The following is a 14851-nucleotide window of genomic DNA, read 5'->3' on the forward strand; positions in this document are numbered from 1 at the left end:
GATAGTTTTTATGAATGATCTCCAACATAATCAGTGGGATATCCTTGATCGGTTGGATTCTATTAGATGGAGTCAAAAGAAAACAAATGATCAACTTGAATAGATTGAAGAGCGACTTACTAATACACAGTTCCATGTTCATGGTGATCCTAGACCTCCATAAATACCTAATGTCAGACATGCAACTACATTTCTTCATGATCCTTGATGGTGGTACCCTGCATTTTCATTCTTTGTGTTTTGGTCTCTTTGATCATTTTGTTTTTGGATACTACGTAAAATTTGACATTTTTCTCTGAGTTTTTGTATTTCCCTCCTAGACAACAAATTCGATAGTAATGAGGTCAAGAAAGCAGAAATATTCCTATCAATCTATTATAGTGTTTTGACAAATTAATAGAAACTAATTAATCAACAAAAAAAATTATTATATAAATTTATATCATATACATTAATCAAAATAAAATAATATTAATATTAATAATTAAACTACTATTCATAATCAACATTATAATTAAAGTTAATATTTATAATAAATTGAAAAATTATAAAATATTAAAAAAACATGGGTTTCATTTAACAATAAATTAACAAATATCCTCAAATCATAAACATACATTTAAAATCACTACAATATATATAACTTATGCATTTGTTCATACAATAAATCATTAATCTAATCTATAGCCCCACCTCTTTATATGCAAATTTTATTAGCTACCTAATCACAACATTATTTTGAAATGAATTCATATTAAATAATAAATCTATTCAGATTTCTTAACCAAACTTCTAAATCTATCAGATTTCTTAAGCAAACTTCTAACTCAAAACTTTTAAAAATAAAATTTGTTATATATAAAATGTATGTTAATAAATTCGTTTTTGGTATATATATATAAAAATTGAATTACATTTTATTTATATTATTTTTTATATATAAAAAGGTTGAATAACATTAAATATATATTATTTATATATATAAATTTTAATTATAACGTTGCACAAATTTCAATATAAATAATAAACTATTATTATGTTTTAATTATCAAATATATATTTATAATTTTTTAATTTAATATTTTACCAATCAAAATTTAAAAATAAAAAAATAAAAAAAAATTACCATTTCCCTGCTTACCTACCTCTAAACTTTAATTAAAATATTAGCTCACTTTACCTTTCCTTCATATATATATATATATATATTTTATAATTTTCCAACTTTTAATTAAAAATATGAATTTTATCAAGTTACTTCCCATCTTTTTATATATATATATATATATATATTTTCCAACTTTTAATTAAAAAATATGAGATTTATCAAGTTACTTCACATCTTTATTTAAAATATATATAGGGTGCATATCACCCTATGTGTTTTGACTTTACTATACCATTAAATGTATACAAAGACAAACAATAATAAAACATATTGAATTGATATTTTAAACTACTTTTTATTAATTGGAATAGAATATAAAAAATATTCAAACATATTTACATCAGGAAAATGATATATTAATATCACTTTCAACATTTTTTATAACGATATAATCTCGCTCTAGCGTTAGGTGATTTTTTTAATCAAATGTTTTGTTAGGTAAGTCCCAAGTTTAAGCTAAGCTCATAAGAGTGATAGATATTAAGAAAGCACAGAATGATTTTGAATACGATCATTAAGCGATCCATTTTACTTCTCCGCTTACTAATGGATCGATGACACTCCTCCAATACGTATAATTGACTGCTTCATTTCCAGTGAACAATGGAATTCCATTTACAAAGAAGGAAGGTGTACCTGTCACGCCTCTTGAGCCACCATACTACATTAACCAAAACAAAATGAAATGATCGATTAGGTAAATAAATGAAACGTTTTATAATGAAATCATTGATTAGGTAAAGAAATGAAATGAAATTATATTTCTCCCTTATATAAAATAAGTATTTTTACCTTAAATGAGATCCTCGTTGTGAAGTCGGTTGTTGTATTTTGGAAGGCTGATTCAAACACACTCAATGAAGAATTCCCTACTTTCTCTAATGCGAATTTAATAATTTGGTCAGTGACGTCAGCAGGAGCAACATGAAAGGTTTCCGCATTATAAAACCTCGCCTGTGTATGGTCAACGGTGTAATGTGAGAAAATGTAAGTACAGAGAAAAGTAACAAATGAGTTAAAACTTTTTAGAAAACAATAGAAATATAAGAAAATCTTTGTCAACTAAAATTTAGAACATTATGACTCTTGGTAAAAAAATTCTAATTAAAACTTTATTGGAGTTTACGTCAAAGATCTACGTCCAACAAATATACTATTTATTTATCCATAATTTTTTTTACCTATTATCAAATAACTAGAAACCTTTTATATATATATATATATATATATATATAAAATAAAGTAATAAAAAAATTTAAATTCATTTATTTATTAATCAAATCCATTTTAAATTACATAATAATTACATATCTAAATTCAAACATAAAACTTAGTTAAAAAAATAGTCATTATCTCACAAACTATAATTGCAAGAATCATTTTTATATATCATCATATAAATTCTTTTAGAGTGCCCCCCTTACAACCACATTAGATCTCAGTTTCATAATCTTTGTTGCAATATTGACCTTCCTAGTCTTTATAGTGAGCTCGGGAGACTTCTCTCCAAGCATTTTGAGCACATGAATAAAATCTTAAATCCAACTAAATAATTCGTTTCTTTAGGTCCCATAGACCAAAGTTTGGTCTCAATGGACGTTAACCACCACCATTAACATCATCATCATCATCATCATCAATTTCTTAAAAAAAATAAGTAAACAAGTTGATTTTTAAATTTTTAAGGAAATATATATCCTATGATTATAATAAATTGGACAATATAAAAGTGAAAAAGCGTCAACATAATTGGACTTCAAATTTCCTGAGCTACATGGCCAATTAATTCAATCTTATTTTTAAAAAAAATATTATAAACAAAGGCTACTTAGCTTAAATATAGCTTAATTAAACAAAAAAACAAAGACAAAGATTTCATCACAAAAATAAAATAACTAATAAAATATTGTATTTTTGAATGTCATCACCAAAAATTTAAAAATATGATTAATTAATATTGTTTATATTAACCTATGTATATCTATGTGTGTGTTTTATTTTTATTAATATATATAATTGTTTATAATTAAATCTATTAAAATATGTATTTAATATAATAATAAGTTACAAAAATAAAAATAATAGAGAAAATAAAAAGATAAAAAAAAATCAAACAATTTTTTTTTTAATAACTAATAGAAATAAAAGTTATTAAAAAATCCATAATAAAACCTTAACTAATCACTTTACAAATAAATAAATTTAAATAATAATAATAAAATAACAAAAAATAAATTCATAAGATTAAATTATGCATAACAATCATAAATTTTTGATAATAACAAACTAATACCTAACAAAAACAAAACTAAATACCTTATATCATACTTACCTCAAGTATAATAACTTTTATAATATTTTTTTTAAATTTTCATTATAAATAACCTTAAAATAATCCATGATTAAATTATGGAAATGGTTTTTGTTTAAGTGAATTGTCTATGAGCTGGGAAGAACAAGCTATATAGAATGTTATATAAAAATAAAAATAAACAAACGGGGCATTAAAAACTTCTATCACAATATTGTTGTTGATCATAGCCTGAATGTCAATCACGATAAGGAAAATTGTGGAGACCTGGCAGAAGGAAAATTGAAGATATATATCGGGAGATGTTGCGATGCATATGTGTCGTATTGATTTATAACATATATGTTATTTATTTTGGTATATATTATGTTAGGATTGAATGGGAAATATTTTTATATTTAGAAAGTTGTTTTTAATTTTTTTCTAATTTTAAAATGAAATGAGATGATTTTAAAATATTTTAAAAATGTATAATTATATTAAATTCATTTTAATTTATCAAGACTTAACATAAATCAAATGGGTAGAAATACAAATATTTTCTCAATATATTTTGAAATTATTTCAAAAAATGTTAAAAACAACTTTATTTATATATATATGAAGATGAAATGCTCAAAACTTTAATATGGAGAGAGACAACACTCTTATACATGTTACAAATCAATTGAGCAATTAGAACAATCTCTTTATAAATAAGATCTACAAATTAAATAAAACTCAGGACACAACAAACCGCTAATAATTAACCAATGTAAAAACTACTACATTTCTTCATATATCTATATATATATATATATATATATATATATATATATATATATATATATATATAAAACTAAAGTCATTTTATTTTAGTGATCATTCATCCTAAAGACAAATTATAAAGGAGTCTTTACTTCTTTAAATAGAATATATTACATAAAATTACTATTGGCAAAACCATGGGTTGTCAAAATATGGAGCCTAAAAATAGCTAATCGTAAATTAATTTATCATCTCAATTTTTCTTGAATTACCATAACAATATTTTTAAGAATTTTTTTATTTTATATATATATATATTGATTTTCGACCAAATCAATTTTTTTATTTAACATAATATGTTATTACAACATCTTTTCCTTAGTGAACCAAAAATACATCTAAATGCAATAAAAAATAAATAAAAAAACCTTAATTTTTTAAATAATAAAAAACAATTAAAATTATATACCCAAAACATTACAATGTACACATTGCTTATTGCCATATATACACATTATATATGGTATTGATTTAACAATGTATATATTATTTATTGTTATATATACTATGAATTTAAATACCTAATGAGAAAGTTGTTCTCAACATTTCTTCATCCTAAGATGAATTGAAATGATTTCAAAATGTAGTACACGCAATTTGAAGTGCTTGATAAATATTTTGAAATCAAAATTTACTAAGAGCAACTTGATGTACTAAGAGCAACTTGAAGTGATATATAAATATTTTGAAATCTTTGAGGGTATGTTTAAGATTCTTTATTAAAATTCATATTTTTTACTAATTAAAATGTTTTAAACTTTCCTAATAAATTGAGAATGTTTTTCATTATAAATTTAAAATAATTTTTTTGGTATATAAATATAGTTTTAACTTATCTCATAAACCACCAATAATATGATAATTTTTTTAAAATTATAAATTAATAATAAAAAATTAAATAAATAAACCATATTCTTAATCCATATTAATTTCTCCCCTATCTTAGATCTAAAGCAACTTGCTCCGTGCCGCAAAATAAAGATATCTTACTGTTCATAATAAACAACAACTACAATATGAACTAAATTTTTTTAACATTGGGGAATGGTATTCCAACCAAAGAAGATCCAAATAACCATATAAGATAGTGCATGTTAAATTTTATATCATGATCTAATTTTCACGATGATATTTAGAGTTCATGGTTCAAAACCTGACCACAAACTTGGAAACACATGAATGAACCAAAAAAAAAGGGGGTTAAAGTTCAAAGACCTAAAAATTACAGGTCAAAATTAAAGTTTGTTAGTATAATCCTAATTGGTTTTTTGTTTAAATAATTAATTCTAATAAAAAAATAAAATGTTTAGAAATTGTTTTAACAGGGTAGTGCTCATCCAGGTTACAATTGTACACTTATTTTAAAAATAAATTTACAATTTTAAATATTATGATTGATGTAGACAATTTATAACATTCAAATTATAATATTTCTACTTAAACTCTGTGGGAAGGAGGGTATCGATTTTTCCAAAGTAATCCAAGGCTTGCACTTGGTATTAATTATAAACACAAGCACAAGTGAGAGGGGTGGGGTTTATAAGGGAAAATATTGTAATGCATGTATTATATTCACAATTACTCTAATATGTAATTTATTGTGTCGGGTGCAATAGGCATCATAGGGGGACAATAATTTCTTATACAGTGGTTCGGGAAAAGGCACTCCAAAAAACATTTTGGGAAAAATTTCATTTGTTTTTGTTTTTTTTCAACACGTTTTTTTTCAAATTTAGTGGTTTTATAACACATGCTAGTTCAATTTATGGTTTCGTAATTATCATTAAATAACTATAGTTATATTTTAATCCAAGGAAAATGGATTGGTAGTTTATGGATGTCATAGGATATACATATTATATTGTATTTTAACACTACAAAGATAGAATATACTACAAAATATTTTTTGTTTTCTTAATTTTCATTTCCCAAGTAAAATATGTTTGTCTGTGTGCGCGTGTGTGCATTATTGCATTTTCTCTATTTTTATTTTAAAAAATGCAACAACTAATTGTACAAGGTTAAACCCTACATGGCATAAGAGCAGTTTGCCTTCATGGGAATGCATTTTTGGCTAAGGGTTTTCTCTTAGGCTTTATGGAAAACCTCTTTACAATAGGAGATCTACAATATCAATTCTTTCGGTGAAAATAAATGGCAAGGAGTTAAAATGTAGACATTAATAAACTCAATGGGTGGGGTTTTGAGTTATGGAAGAGGAAAATCGAAGATTTGATGGTGGACGAAGGTCAATGGAACATGATGGATATGGATATTGCACCAACAGGGATGCCGATAAAAGACTTGACTAATTTGGATTGGAAGGAAAAGAGCACAATATGGTTGTCTCTTTCCAATTCATTATAATTGAATGTTTCAAAAAGAGCTACAATGAAGGCATTGTGGAACAAGTTATGGGATTTGTATTAGTCTAAGTCCCTAGCGAACAAATTGCTCTTATGGAAATAAGCTTTAGAGCCTATGGATGAAGGATGGAGTCTTGATGATATAGCATTTGAATGCCTTAAATACTATGGTAAGTTAGTTATTATCTGTTGATATTAATATTTAATATGAAGATAAGTTTACCAATTTGTTGTGTTATTTACCATACTCATTGGATGCCCTGATTGTTTCCGTAGGTAGTAATACAATTAGTTTTAGTTTTTATGAAATTTTCTCATCCTTGTTTTTTTTTTTTGACCACATGGTGAATCATAACTGCCAGACCTAAACTAAGGAAGACCCAGGATCAATTCTCATAGCTTCCACTATAACACCAAGATTACATCCAACAACCTATAAGTCGATATACTAATTTCTTATGATTTTGGCAAGAGCCGATATTCATAGATAAGGGGAATCTACTCCTTGAGCCACACACCATAGCAAGACATTATACTCAATGAGATTTGAACCGCGGTCTCTTGAGCTTCACCCAAGTAGACTTACCATTAAACCACACATCACTGTCTTTTTTTTTGTTACCATTGTTATTAGAGGAGATAAAATGGAAAACAAGGAAAGTCAGAATCTAGATGCCTTGTGTATGAGAGGATTATCCAAAAATAGAAATAAAATTAAGACCTCAAGTAGGATATCTAAATCTAGAGTAAGATATAAATCTCCTGGAAAATTCATAAAGCTATGTTGGAGTTGAAAAATAAGGGAATTACAAGAAATACTATATATCCAAAAGTGTTGAGAAAGGGAAAGGATCTAATGATGCTCTTACAGAAGCAAAACCCTCCTCAGATATAGGAGGGGATATGCATTTGGCTTCTTTAAGCAAACATGTAAATCATTAGGCATGGTTGGTAAAAATAGATGTACATTTTGATATGAATCCTCACAAGGAGTGGCTTTGCAAGTATGAAAGGTACAATGTCAATGATATTTTCCTAAGAGATGACTCAATAACCAAAATTACAGGATACACTACTACACTGCTTCATATGGCCATACACTGCTTCATATGGAGTCATCTTGGTTGCTTCATGATAGTTAGTATTATACCACCATTTAGCTAAAGGTATCCATTGTACCCATTGATGTTGCTTTTCTGAAGTGAAGCACCATAGGTATGTCTCCAAACATTTGTTGATTGCTTCAGTTTGACCATCAGTTTGGGGATGATATGCAGTACTTAGTTGGAGTTGGGTGCCTTGTAGCTTGAAAATTTATTGCCAAAAGTTGCTGGTGAAAGTCAGGTCATGATTAGACACAATGGACGTTGGCATGCCATGTAGTTTGAAGATCTGGTCCATGAAAGATTGAGCCACCAAAGTGGGGGTAAACGGGTGGGGTAGAGCACAAAAATGAGCATATTTAGAAATTCTATCCACAACCACGATGATGAAGGATTTGTTTCCTGACTTCGGGAGACCAGTAATGAAATCCATAGAAACATATGTCGAGATGGAGGCAAGGATTGGCAATGGTTGTAAGGTTCCTGGTAACTTGACTGTTTTTCCTTTGTGATGTTGACACACATCACATTCAGCAACAAAAGTAAGAATGTCAGTTTTCATGCCTATCCAAAAGAAAGAATGACGAGTGCAAGTATAAGTCTTCTGAAAGCCTACATGCCTTGTAGTGGGAGATGAGTGCAACTCTACCAACATGTGAGTTTTGAGGGAGGATGCTGGCGATATAACGACTCGATCCTTGTAGGGAAGAATATCAACCTTCCAAGAGTAGCCAAATGAGGAATTGGGATCTTCTCTCAAGTTATTAATGAGTTGGGAGAGAGAGGGATGTGAAAACCATTCCTTGCGGGCTTCTTCAATCCAATGTGATATGGGAAGAGAGATTGATAGCAAGGTGCTTTCATCCTCGAATTGGCACGATATACCATCCACTACTACATTGTCACAACCTTTCTTGTAAATTATCTCATAATCATATCCCAACATTTTGCCCAGCCATTTATTTTGTTGTGGAAAGGATAGACGTTTCTCCAAAAAATATTTGAGTCTTTGATGTTTTGTGAGGATTTGGAAACGTCGCCCCAATAAGTATGGTCGCTAGGTATCTACTGCATGTAAGATGGCCATCATCTCTTTCTCACAGGTAGATTGTCCCAGATGTTTCCCACTCAGTTGTTGGCTGGTGAAATCCAAGGGTCAACCTTCCTGCATTAAGAGAACACCAATACCAGTACTTGAAGCATCACATTCAATCACAAAAGATTTGGTGAAGTTGGGTAGTGCCAATACTGGAGTGGAACGCATGGCCTGTTTGAGAGCCACAAACGCCTGTTGTGCTACATCAGTCCAGAGGAATGAATTTTTCAGGAGAAGGTTAGTGAGGGGTTTAGAAATGCGACCATAATTGTGAACAAATTTGCAATAGTAGTCAGTGAGACCCAAGAATCCCCTTAAACTCTTCAAGTTTTTTGGTTGGTGCCAATCTTGCATTGCCTGTATCTTTTTCGGATCAACCCTCACATGTTCACGACCCAAAATGTGTCCTAAATACTCGACTTCTTCCACACCAAAAGAGCACTTGGACAATTTGACAAATAAATTGTGATTCCGGAGTAGTTTCAAGATCAGGTCTACATGATGAAGATGTTTTTCCCAGGTGAGGCTATAGATGAGAATGTCATTAAAGAAAACAACGATAAATTTTCGGAGATATGGTTTTAGCAGGTGATTCATGAGACTTTGAAAAGTAGATGGATCATTACAGAGACAAAATGGCATGACCAAGAATTCATAATGGCCTTCATGAGTTCGGAAAGCAGTCGTGGGAATGTATACTTCTTTCATGCGTATTTGGTGATAGCCAAAGTGAAGATCTAGCTTGGTAAAGAATTCAGCACCATGTAGTTCATCAAGCAGATCATCAACAACTGGAACAGGGAATTTTTCTTTGATAGTGAGCTTTTTGAGGGCCCAAAAGTCCGAACACATGCGCCATTCCCCATCTTTCTTTAGGACCATGACCACTGGTGATGAATAAGGACTGATGCTAGGAAGAATAACACCTGCTTCAAGGAGTTTCTTGATGATTTTTTCAATTTCATTCTTTTGGGTGAAAGGATATCAATATGGGCACACATTTGGTGGTTGGGCCCTTGGGACCAAAGTGATGCTATGATCATGTTCCCCTCTAGAGGGTGGAATCTCTTTAGGTTTGTCAAAGACCTGCTGGTGATGGTTTAAGACCTGTTGCATCTCAGGATGAATATGAAGAGTAGTAGATTTGATGGCCTGGATGGCATTAAACTAGGCGATGATTCCATGTTGGCCCTTTTTCAACAACTTTTCCATTTGATGCGAGCTGATAGAAGGAGCACCTACTTGAATTCCACGGAGTATATGAATGTGGTCATTTTGCTTAGAGCTCATATATAACTCCTAGAAATCCATTGTGATTGGGGCGAGTGTGCGAATCCATTTATCACCCAAGACAATGTTGCAACCACCCATGTTAATTGCAAACATGTGGGTCTTTAGGTGGTAGTCTCCCATCTCAAGTTTAATAGTTTCGCAACGGCCTTCACATTTCATTGTCCCCCCATCAACAATAAGGACCTGGAAATTAGAGTCTACCCTTACAAAACAATGAACATCTTCAACAACTCGCTTATGGATAAAGTTATGAGTGCTGCCACTATCAATCAATACTACTACAGGGTGATGTTTAAGAAAGCCTCTGATTTTGAGAGTTTGGGGTGCAAAAATGCCCGCCAAAGCATGTAGCGAGATAACTGGTTCATCTGGCGTAGTTGTGAGATCATTGTCCTGTTGGGTTTCCTCAACTTTGTTCTCTGGCCCCCCAAGGGGTGGGGCTTCCTCCGATGAACTGTGATCCATAACATCAATTTGAAAGAATTTTGGTTCCTTGCATTTATGCCAGAGGGAGTATTTTCCATCACAGTAGTAGCACAAGCCTTGTTTTCTTCTTTCAACCATTTTTGCTGGAGACACCTTTTGAATCTTAAGTGTTTGGGTAGGGCCCTGAACCTATGTGGAACGCCCCTTCGCTATGAAATTTGGACGAGTAGACTGGGAAGCTAAATCAAGTTCCTCTTCGACAATGTTTATGTAAGCGTCTATCCATGTAGGTGGGTGGTGCATCCGGACATGTGCTTAGATGGCTTCTTTGTGACCACTGACGAAACACCCCAAGTAGAATTCATCTCTGAGACCTTCTGTTCAGATGGCCAATGTCTCAAAGGCTGCAATGTAGTCTTTTACTGTGCTTGTCTATCGGAGCTTAGTAAGACGACCCAAAAAATTAGATTCTCTGTCAAAGCGGTCACAAAGGGATTTTGAGAACACCTACCAAGTTATGTTCCTGGGATAGCATTTCACATGCCACTGCAACCATTTCCATCTCTCTTGGTCTAAGTAAAGGGATCCCACACGTAGTTTAGTTGGATCATCGCGGATATCATTCAGAATGAAATATTGTTCCATTTGTGCTACCCATACTGCCAGATTAGAGCTATCAAATTTATACATGTCCAGCTTGGGTGGCCGAAGTTGGGAATGTTGGTGATTTCCATGGAAGTGAATATGATGGCTAGATTCTCCTTCAAGGTGCTCATCAATACTATGTGCCTCCTGATGCAACCCCGACGTGCTCTTAGTGATGTGTTCAATGAATTGTGAATTTTTTTGTAGATCTTCCTAGAAAGTATCCAACCTTTTTCCAAGGCACTCGATATTCTCATTGGCTATGACTTGAGTTCTGGTTTCTACCATACACAGATCGGTCACTTGAAATCACTTCAAAAAAATTTGGGACCGCCAGAAAATTGAAGTTGACAAGTGAATGGTACGACTGCGATCAGCTCGTCGTCCTAAATCTTATGGGCTAAGTCCCTTGTAAGTGTCCTTGGAAGGCCTCAAACTCTAACAGATTTTTACTCCCTGCTGATCAATGCTGCAATGGCCAAATTCCAGAGAACTTGATCCTACCCAATATCCTGCGAAAATATGGCCCGCAAAACCCCAACTACTGAATGTGAGTTGTACTGCGGAAGCAGAACCCCAACTGGTGGATTTGATTAGTGCAGCGGTGACAGAACCCCAACTGCTATATTGGAATTGTACCACTGCGATAGAACCCCAACTGGTGGATCTGATCTAGAAAATAAGAAAATGGGCAATCTTCAGAGGGATGAGGGAACTATGGTCACAAAAGAGTGTCACGTGCTACAGATTTCAATATACATAAGGGTCCAACAATAGTACTCGGCCCAATCTTTCAAGTCACTAACTAAGGAGGATCAACCGTACCCTTATCCGTACTACCCAACTACCCTACCGTATGTGCAAGTAATCTCCCCAAGTTGTTGTTCTTAGTGTATTGTAGCACCAAGACGGCTGATGGCTTATCTAAGGTGAGGTTTCAGGTGAGCCTAGGGGACTTCTGATATATCCAAGGGTACGTGGAAGTGCAGTTTGTGTGTGGTTATGTCTAATGCACTACTAATTGAAGGGGTACCCACAGGGGTTACAAGGGAGTCCAACAAGCATGACCACCTCTTGTATTTCCTTCGTGCATGCTTCCCCAAATCCAATCTAGGCCCCAAAGCATTTTCCATCATGACTAGCCTCAATATGATATGTACAATACACACAAGGTTAATGCTTGGGGTGTTACATTAGCTAGTCATTATTGTAGGTTTGGATTGTTGGAAATAATACTGAGAGGGGGGGTGAATCAATATTGTCAAACTAATAGCTTTTCATTTCCATAATCAAATTCATATATGCTACTTCAGTTAAGGGAACTCGCGTGTACATGCAATTGTGTTTAGTGGAACTAGAGTATATCCAACAAACTTATGATTAAGTTAATTCATCATATATTGATCTTTAATCAGTGCATCAGAATGATATAAGAAGTAACCAGGTGCAGTAAAAATAGAATAGATCATCATACATAAGAAACACACATGAACACCAAGATATAAGGTGGAAACCCAATGTGGGTGAAAACCACATGTTGCAATCGTCTCTGTCTTCTTTTAATAATAAGAGAATTCTGTTTACAATTTTTGTACTGGTGCAGTCTTATACCAGTACGCAAGCTTCTACCTGCATAAGGCTACAACCTTCTCTTATTCTCTAGCTTCTACTGGAAGGGAGCTACAACCCCCTAGCTCGTGTACTAGCTGATATGTTTACTAGTACATAGGTGTCGGCCTACAGAAGGCTACAACCTTCTCTTTTCTTCCAGGGACCACGTTTCATAAATTTTCATACTGGATCTATCAAAAACATCATTCAATCATCAAATATATCTGATCAACCACTCTCCTTTTGAACCAACCATAACCGAATCAATCAATCACTCTAATCATTCAGAATGTTGTCACCAGAATAAAGTAACCAGAACCCATGCAATAACCCAGAACACTGCAACAACAAACAGAAGCAACTAAAACATATTTTATAAGGTATACGCTACTTCCAAGTGTCGAACCTACGTGCATATGCACTTTCCTCAAAGCGAACCAGCGTACAGATCTGCAAATCAAATTATTATGTATACATTGTTTTGATATGCAGAACCAACGTGTATGCACTTCTTTTCTAAAGTGAACTTGCGTACAGATCTGTAAAAGATGATTTAAACATAACAACAGTTCCAGACTTCAATCATACCTAGATCATCATATTTACAGACTACAACATGCGCCAGTTATTCAAATACATGATCAAACCACATAAAGATAATTCACTTCAAGCCTTAAGATCCTGATACATCATTAGATCTTATCCTTCATCAAGCGCTAAGGTTCTTCCTCGGTTCAAATCAAGCACAACACCATAAGCCAATAACCTGCATATTAGATCTCACACTATATCAGATATTCGATACACGCACACCTTGGCCTAATGATCTTCTCCTCCTTTTATACTTTTAGGCCTTTCTCAATACCATGGTCCAAAACCACTTAGGACTAATAAGTTGGACCAAATACCTAGGGTCAATACCTTGGACCCGATACCTTGGACCAATACCATGGATCAAAATACCATGGACCAAATACTTCGGACCAAACATTTAGTTTTCCAAGGTATACGCACTTTTCCTTTTGTGAAAGTGCGTGTGTACATATACGCGACTTGTATACAGTGAACCCGCGTTGATACGTGGCTTGGTCAATGGTGAACCTACATATACCTCTCTTTCTTCATTTGGTGTAGTCTGATCTGTAACTTTGTGTTGTTAACCTGCAGTACTATGATCTGACATTTGAGTGAGTTGCTTTCTAAATTGATTCCTTGAAGCTGCCTTGCACATCTGATATCTCTTCTATAGATTCATCTAGTTACCATATACAAGAGAGTTGTTCTGCTACAAGTGGGTTGCCATTAAGTTCAATACAAACATCATAATGCCAACAATCTCCCCCTTTGGACTTGATGGCAACAACCACACCAAGTCACTCTCCCCCATTGACATCAAGGGCAAAGGGTCATGCTGTTGCACTAAAAATTGTCACCTTGACATTCTGCTATTTGTGTGAGTTCATTACCACTCATACTTTCCCCCTCTGCAAGTCTGAAGCATCAGTTCCTCTTATCAAACCTTGAAAATAAGAGAAAATCCCTCAACAGTCTTTAAAACTCTAGTTCTGTACTTTCTCTTTGTATTACCTACGGTCCCACACCTAATGGTCATGTCTCCTGTGCACTTGACCGCTCTGTCTCTGTGTTAAAGGTGTGGACCCCTATAAAAGTTAAAAGGGCATGAGTATATTATGAAAAACTCACTTTCAGTCATTTCTGGAAGCTTCTGGAAGGAATCTTGAGGTGGCAAGTTTGCTCTCTTAAGGTTCATGCATTCCATACCTTAAGGAGCTAACCCCTTGATGTGAGGAGCTTATCCCTTTGAAGGAGGATTCTATCCCTTCATAGGTGGACCTGTAACCTCCTCCTCTACACTATAAAAAGAAGCATTGGGCTGGTTACTTGAGAGGTTAGAAGTTGAATATTTTTGAGGTGAAATGCTGTTGGAACTTAGTCTTCTTTAGTTGAGTTTTTATGAGGAGAGATTACATGCCTCTAAGATCTCATTTGGAGGAGTGCAAGGCT

At 32.9% G+C, this 14851-nt stretch overlaps 1 protein-coding gene across 1 annotated transcript in view; it reads right to left on the bottom strand.

The window, feature by feature from the left end:
- Window positions 1-1443: 1443 nt before the first annotated feature.
- Window positions 1444-14851, bottom strand: part of LOC149221750 (uncharacterized) — a 102711-nt gene continuing 89303 nt past the window's right edge. Inside the window, exons 3-4 of the mRNA XM_089383025.1 lie at window positions 1961-2122; window positions 1444-1829 (exon numbers count right to left, since the gene is read on the bottom strand). Coding sequence (XP_089239151.1) covers window positions 1683-1829; window positions 1961-2122 — 309 coding nt within the window. The 3' untranslated portion in view covers window positions 1444-1682. The remainder of the gene's footprint in view (window positions 1830-1960; window positions 2123-14851) is intronic.

The sequence above is a fragment of the Pinus tabuliformis genome, chromosome Q (genome assembly GCF_031772625.1).
Source record: "Pinus tabuliformis cultivar Carrire ecotype Pingquan chromosome Q, CPIR1, whole genome shotgun sequence".
Taxonomy (NCBI): Eukaryota; Viridiplantae; Streptophyta; class Pinopsida; order Pinales; family Pinaceae; genus Pinus; species Pinus tabuliformis.